Source organism: Triticum urartu, chromosome 5A (assembly GCF_056163025.1).
Source record: "Triticum urartu cultivar PI428250 chromosome 5A, HENAU_Tu73, whole genome shotgun sequence".
Lineage (NCBI taxonomy): Eukaryota > Viridiplantae > Streptophyta > Magnoliopsida > Poales > Poaceae > Triticum > Triticum urartu.
In genome coordinates, this window is record NC_141877.1 from 625337369 (window position 1) to 625345236 (window position 7868).

At 44.4% G+C, this 7868-nt stretch overlaps 1 protein-coding gene and 1 non-coding gene across 2 annotated transcripts; both read left to right on the top strand.

Annotated features, from left to right (window-relative positions):
• Positions 1–452: 452 nt before the first annotated feature.
• LOC147973498 (protein FLC EXPRESSOR-like) lies at positions 453–5399 on the top strand. Its single transcript, XM_087522090.1, has 4 exons — positions 453–1167; positions 2882–3054; positions 3783–3928; positions 5025–5399. The coding sequence occupies exons 1-4, from the start codon at positions 584–586 to the stop codon at positions 5130–5132; spliced, it is 1011 nt and encodes a 336-aa protein (XP_087378216.1). The 5' UTR covers positions 453–583; the 3' UTR covers positions 5133–5399.
• Positions 5400–7087: 1688 nt separating this feature from the next.
• On the top strand, positions 7088–7247 carry LOC147973499 (U1 spliceosomal RNA). The gene has a single exon (XR_015607134.1). It is a non-coding gene; the product is annotated as a U1 spliceosomal RNA (small nuclear RNA).
• The last annotated feature ends 621 nt before the right edge of the window (positions 7248–7868 follow it).

Sequence of the window (7868 nt, forward strand, 5' to 3'; positions counted from 1 at the left end):
GATGGCTGACATAGTGATACTCTTCCTCAACAACATCCGGATACATGATCTTCCATCAACAACTTCAGAATATGCTAGTGATGCTCAACCTGCAACTTGGCACCCATACTGCATCTTTGTTTTATGTAGAAAATTGACAGATTTTTATGTGTTCCATTATGAACTAATTATTAGAAAATATTTCTTCGTGAATTATGAGATTGATCTTTCAACATGGCATAGAAAATGCACCTTTCAATACTTCTAATAATGTTTTGCTCCTTGCAAAGTTGTTTGAGTTTTTATTTAAAATTTCTATGAACAATTTATTGTGTACCCGTTGCAATGCACGGGCATTTGTGCTAGTATATAATTATATATACACACACGGCACATGGTTAATGGGCCGGAAAAGTTAAGCAAAATAGCAGCGCTTGAGAGAGTTGAGACTGCCAGTCCAGCCCAAACAGAGCCCGGGACGAAGGCTCCCGTCATCTGTTCCAGCCTGTTCTTCCTCCCGTTCCCCTCCGCCCTTGCCCTCATCGAGGCGACCGGCCGACCGATCGGTCTGACCCCAAACCCCTCCGCCGCCGCCCGCCTCCCCATGGCCGGCCGCCGCGCGCCGCACGTCATGAGCCTCCACGACTCCGGCCCGCCGCTGCTCGGCCGCGCGCCGCAGCACCCGCAGCCCGGCGACGACCGCGACGAGCCCCCGCACGGCGCCCTCCTCCACCACCCGCGCGGGGGCCCCGCGCAGCACCCCGCCGTGGCGGCCCTCGAGGACCGCATCGTCGCCCGGGACCGGGACATCCAGGAGTTCCTCGTCGACAACCAGCGGTTCGCCGCCACCCACGTCGCGCTCCAGCAGCAGCTCATCTCCGCGCAGCACGAGCTCCGGGCCGTCTCCATCGCCGGCACCAGGGCCCGCATGGAGCGCGAGGCCGACGTCTGCGCCATCGCCGACCAGGCCGCGCGCATCGAGGCCGAGGCGCGCTCCGTCGCCGGCGCGCGCGTGGAGATCGAGCAGGTCCATGCCGATGTGCGGGTGCTCGCTGCCGCGCGCAACGAACTCATGGACCGGCTCAAAGGCCTCCGCGAGCAGCTAGGGCGCGCGCAGTCCAATTCCGCCAAGTCGGAGAACGTCCGCTCGCAGATTGAGACCATGCGACGGGAGATCCAGAAGGGCAGGTATTACCATCTGTTCAATTTTATAGAATCAAAAAGGGTACACCTCGTCACCCCTCTTATTCAAATGGGACCAAAACCCTACTCCCAGTTCATGCCATCACTCAGTTTAAGATTATCAAGTTCCAGCACTGAAACATAGTACTATATCTTTTTGGACGATTGGTGTGGATATTATGTAGTATGTGCTTAGAGCGTTAAGTCACATCTTAGCATATTTTAGGAATTTGTAGTCCACAGAACCTGCTAGGGAAAAGTTTTCTGGGCATTAATGAGAATGCAAAGCAGCCCTTGTTGTGCTGATTGCTGAATTGCTATTGATTGCTATGCTCAAGCAAACTGCTCTCCAAAGAAACTTTTAGATTGTTAGCATATCATCAAGCATTAGGGTTAGGGCAGATCAATGGTTCCTTGTTTTTTTCCCTGAAGATCAATGATGTCACACAATTAAGCTGGTTTTCGAGAACCTTCGATACGGTCGTTGCATGAGTAGAATTATGAGCTCACATGTGAAAGATTTCATTGCTTATGTGCTTAACAATTTGTTAGGTTTCTTTGAGAAATTGCTGTTGTATGGCCTAGTTGAGATATTTTGGTAGCAAGATAGAGTTACTCAGGGCTGTGGATGTTTGCTTGTTTGCTAGAGATTAGAGACCAACGTAGGACCCGCGGCAGAGTTATTTCTACAGCAGTTTGTAGGTTATTTGAATTTATATTGGAGGGTTATATGCTCATCTGCTTCTTAATTTGATAGGGCTGCAATTGTTAATGACTTAGAAGCATAAGGGCTGTTTAATTTAGCAAGTTCTGCCCATCTGCAAAATGTTATACACCAGGCTTTGGAGAGGAGTCAAGGGATAATGCATGCATTTTACTTCATTTTCCATGCTGCATTGTTTAACTGATGACAAATCAAACATTGGTCATAGGTCGCATGGCATATCACACTTCAGTTGGTGAGGCATATATGAACCAAATGGCCTCATAGATTTCATATACTAGGCCGCTAGGGTAGTGTTCAATTAATTATTGCAATTAGAGTTGTTGTGCCATCAATCACACTTGTAATGTATGGATGCTTTTGGGGCCATAGCTACAGCCGGCATGGCAGCACCTGCAACCACCTTGACGTATTGTGGGAAGGCGGCTCAGGGCAAAGTTATCCTTTTCCTTAAGTTAGCTTATTTACTGAAACCCTGATTCATGTTGCCATCTCCTCCCACCTTCCCCCAACACCCAAGGTCACAACATGCGAAGGTAATTTTGATAGGGTTGCTAATCAGGATAGCCCTGTTCAAATCCAAACATATATGTGAACTGTTAAAGACACCATCTAGCCTAGAATGGCTGCATGAAAGAGCAGGAAAATAGCTATGTAATGGTTGCTATTGGGGTTTGTCTGTAAGATTTATAGATGAACTTTGGATTATTGGACTTGTCAATGTACTGCACATGAATTGAAATGGTAGGAAGTCTATACCGATTTCAAGTTTCAAGCATCCCATCTGAGATCAATTGTTGTGGTATGATAATAGATATCTAGGGTTGTGGGAGCATTTATGATTCGCCTTCAGTCTAAATATTGATATTGTCCTTTTCACTTGTAATGGTCAGCAAGCTTTTCTGTGATGTTGGTACTGATCTAGTGGGTCTTGCTCTGTACCATCAGACCCGATCCACTGTCTTCCACTAATGTCCTTTCGTATAATATTGGTAGGGCTGCGGTTGAATTCGAAAAGAAGGCACATGCTGATAACCTTTTACAAAGTAAAGCAATGGAGAAAAATATGATTGCCGTGGCTAGTGAGATTGAGAGGCTTCGGGGTGAGCTTGTAAATGCTGAAAAGCGGGCCACTGCTGTCACCACGGCAGCAGCTGTAACTAACCCTGGTACACTACTGAATCTCTATGGGTTATTATCCTTTTCCTCTTCTGTATTAGCTAATAGCTTTAGAAGTATTTATCATAACTGCTTTAATCAGTATTTTTAATTCCATAGCGTACAAAAATACACAACCAAATCCACCATATGATCGAATGATTTGTTTTTGGTCCATAACGTCCGAGACAAAATAGATACTAAAATGAATAAAGGTTATAGTAGTTAGGGAGGAGAGTAGAAGAGATGCTTAGCATATCAGCTATCATAGATAACTTGCGTTTAGCAGTTTCAGCCTTCTTGGGCCAGTTTGCGGTTGTTCATTGTTGGGCTGGTTTGTGGAATCTAGTTAGGTATGTGATATTATGAATATTTATTAACTCTAATCAGATTTTCCTACTATCACTACGAAAAAGATGCCTAGTATTTATATGCAAAAGTAGAAAAAGATACAAGCCCGTTTGGAAAGTCTGTGATGCCATGCAAAACCATAAAAATAGGCATCTTGAGACTTGAACTTACTATCCTGTGGCCTGTACAACCTGACTTTAGTTTGTGAAACTAACTTTATAGAGAACTGATGAGGCCAGCTGTTTGGCCATCTCCGGCTTTTAGCCTGGATAAGCTGATGTTGAAGTTGGGCCAAACAAGCTATTACTCAGAATACTTCTTAGGTGAAATTATATGCTTGTTTTCTTGCGCCATTGTTTTGAATCAGTTAGTTACAATCCTATTTCAGGGTATGCTCAACCGTACAGCAGTTCTGAGGCAACATATGCCACAATGTATGGCAATCCCGAGGCAGCATATGCAGCATATGGCAGTGCTGAGGCAACATATGCTGGAACATATGCCAATTCTGATGCTTATAGCACCACTAATCAGGTTTGTTACCTAGCTTTATTGTTGTGCTCTTATGTCCTTTTGGTACTAGTAGTTACAACATTTGCATACCTAGATTGTTACAGATGTAAAAACTGTGTGGTATATCTAGTTCAAAAACACACTAATCACCGGAAATTCAAGTATTGATCTGATGATCTCGTTTCCCTACTTTTGTGTTGCTTTAATAACCTCTATATCAATTTGGCGATTTAAAGAGACTATTATGTTTGTTTTGTTGTTTCATGTACAGTGTGCACATGGGGTTTGCACATCTTCCACACACTTGGGAAATTCTTGTTTCCACTCATTCACTCTTCTTCGTTTGTTATATTGGGGATCTCTGAATGATTTGTGTGTTGTGTACTATGTATTTCTGAAATTCCATTTTCCCCTATAAGAAGCAGGGTAGAATAACATGGTTAACAAGCAACCTTTTACATTGGTTGCAGTCATTGATCCCGCTCTTTTACACCTTCCCCGGTCTATGGCATTAGGTTTGTATATAATGCATGACATTATAGATACCGCTTGCTCATATCTGAAAGTCAGTTTTTTTTTGTCAAATAACGGTTTCATTACACGGAGTCATAATACTCAAAATCTGTATTACGAAAACACTTCTAAACAATAAATTGATTAACAATTACAGAGTCATAATACTCAAAATCTGTATTGCGAAAACACTTCTGCACAATAAATTGATTAACAATTGTGATAGAAAAATCACATGGGTCCAATCGTGTTTGGGATCAATTGTAGAGGGAAGTTCCAGGTCCTTGTATCTCCCCCCTCACTGAAATGATATACTCCCTCCGTCCCATAATATAAGAACCTTTTTGACACTAGTGTAGTGTCAAAAACGTTAGTGTAAAAAAGGTTCTTATATTATGGGACGGAGGGAGTATCTATTTTGAATTTTGCATCTCTTCCAAACTCTAAAATACTACTACTCCCTTCGTTCTGAATTACTTGTCTTAGATTTGTCTAGATACGGAGGTATCTAAATCCAAGACAAGTAATTCGGAACGGAGGGAGTAGTACTTAGGACCTAGGTACATAGTACTGATGAATTTTTAATTCGAATTCGTCTTGACAGGCTCAGACTCGCACTGATGGTAATCCACATTACATGACCCAGCCGGCTCACTATGCGCAGTACGAGGGCCAGCAGCAGCAGCAGCAGCACACCAATGTGCAAAGATGAATGCTGACTCATGATATCTTTGACCTCGCGTTGCAATCTTCTTAGGGCTTTGCCAGTGTAAACGAGTAGATGCAGGATGCACCGAATTGAGGTTGACGGAGGGGTGAGTTCATTGCATGAAAGTGCTGGGAGATCTTGTTTATACATTGTCATTGGTTGATCAACTCTGGGATATCTGTACAAGTCGATAGCTCGGAGTATGAGTCTTCCGCAAATTCTTGATGTTGTGCCGTCTTGATAATCCACCGCTTAGTTTTATTTTTTGCATGGTAATACGTGTCCCATTCATATTATATAAAGATCAAAGTACAAGCCACGTTCGGACCGACATGACAAAATTGAAAAGATAGCAGAATATCTTTGTACTTCAAACCAACGTCCGTCACCACCATAGTAGTCACTAAAGAAAACAATGACGGATCACCTGCTCATCCGAGCTCGACGCGGCTTTCATCGCTGCTATGCAGCTTTGTGGACCTCCAAAGTGGCTCACCAAAAGTGAAGCCATTGTCGTTGAACGAGTCAGACGGTGGCAACACCCTGGACACGCCATCGAACTCCAGATCTGGTACCTCACCATGACTAAGACGCCGAAGGAGGAAATCGTACCTGCCATCCACGAACCATGAACCCAGCACACGTTTCGTCTTTTAGATGTCGTCGATGCAGACCACAATCTGCATTCGTTCCTGGACTACCTCCCAAGCTCCGCGCCGGCACTGGAGCAAACACCGTCGCAACGGCGGAGCCCGAGAACACAGGTCCACCACGAGGATGCCGCCCGCCACACCATCCTTACTTAAACAGACTGGTTTCCAAAATCAACCTCAATCATAGAACCAAAGGCCTCGTTAGGGATGAAACCGAAGAATCTTTATTCAACGCTGTCATCGTCGCTGCTAAAGCCAAGACGATGAACAACCTAAAAACCTAGACTATAAGAGAGTAAAACGATCCACACATGTGGATCCGGTGATCCCCCTCACCACCGACGATCGAGGTCGCCGGCGGAGGGGAGCCGCCGGAGGAAGGCGTTAGAAAATTGGCCTTTTGACGGCGGCTAAGGTTGCAGCGGCCAGGACCAGAGGACAAACGATCTACCTGTCTGTTTGGTTTGATAACCAACAATCCACCGCTTAGTTGATTGTCCATTATGAGCTGTCGGCCGTACATGCATATAATGGATAATCTCAGGCAGGTCGCTGATCCTGTGGTCACTATTTTTTTTGTTTATTGCGCGCGATCCATCTTGCTTGCCAGTGAGAGGGGCAAAGGTTCACCTTCGCTTAGTTTCTTTCTTTTAGGTATTTCTTTTCAGTTTTGCTAAAGCACATCTAAATATAACATAAGTATTGCACATCTAAGTTATATGTCATTAATCTTACATTGAGATTCGTGTAAATATTTTTTTTCTCTTTATGCTCTAGTTATTGCACATCTAGATGTGCCCTAGACATACCCATTTCTTTTTGTTGTTTTGTCCGAGAGAGAGTGCTATGTCCTTCCTTTCATGGTTTTATCCGGAAGTAAAATGCGACCGTTCTGCTGGGTGAAAACAAAGAAAAAATATTATGACTGTTTACGAAGCATATTTCTTCATTCGAAAAAAAATCAGGGGGACATAATTTGCGCCGTTTCTATATATTCATCTAACACTGCCCCAGGGTGCCCTAAAAAACCGCTCTCCCAGGGAAAAAGAGAAGAAAAAAATAGTAACGAAGAACCAGGCTCCACAACCGCGAGACGTTTCTCGCTCTCAAGGCCCACTGCCACAGCTCGCGTTCCAAGCCCATGGAATGGGACAAAAACGAGCGAGCCCATCTAAAACCTTCTGTCGCGTGCTCCCGTCCCGCACGCGGCTGCTGCTGCGCTTCGGTTTAGTCCCACCTCGCCTAGCCGAGGGCATCGGGTGGGCGAGCTCGCTATAAAACGAGAGGCAGGTGCGCCCTTGCTCCATACTTACCTGGACGGGGTCGACGGGCGATCAAGAAGGCCCGTGGCCTAGGTTAGGGGCCCACATTGCACTTGGTGGGTGCGCTGGCCTATCATCTCCCCAAGTGGGAGAGTGAACGTCATAATTTGTGATAGAGGGGGTACGCGTTCGCGCGGCCCCTGCCAATTTTTTGAAATTAAACTTTAGTCCCTGCCTGGTGGAGCCTTACGTGTTCGTGTATCTCCTGCTAATTTTTTGAAACTAAATTTTGGCCCCTGGTTTTATAGACGAGGCCGAAGATTGCTTCTCTCGTCTTTACGTTTTGGTCCTTCAACTTTTTGCTTGGTTGAAAGCTTCTTGAAAAAAGTTCACCATATGCACGGACTTCTGGTTTTTGACTAGAAAAAAAAAGAAAATCGGTCATTTTTCCCTTGTGTGGAGTATGCATGTCCATATTATTTGCCTCTCCTTGTACAATTTACCCTTTTGTAGTCATATTCTTTCTCTTTTCTTGTATTTTTTTCTATCTGGATGGAGAAAATAGGAAAATAACCGGTACTCTGTATAGCTTTACAAAAGTATTAGTAAATATCCCTCTTGCAACAAGCTAGGGAAGGAAATTTTCCTGTTACCCAAATTTAGGAACAATTGATGCTTAGGCAGCTGGCCAGCCATTAACCGTGCATTTAGAGCAAGGTTAATAGTACAACCAACAACCAACTATATATAGTTGTCATGTCACATATGGGACATCTAGTAGTCCACTCGTATAATAATTTGTCATATTTGTATGCTATGACAGA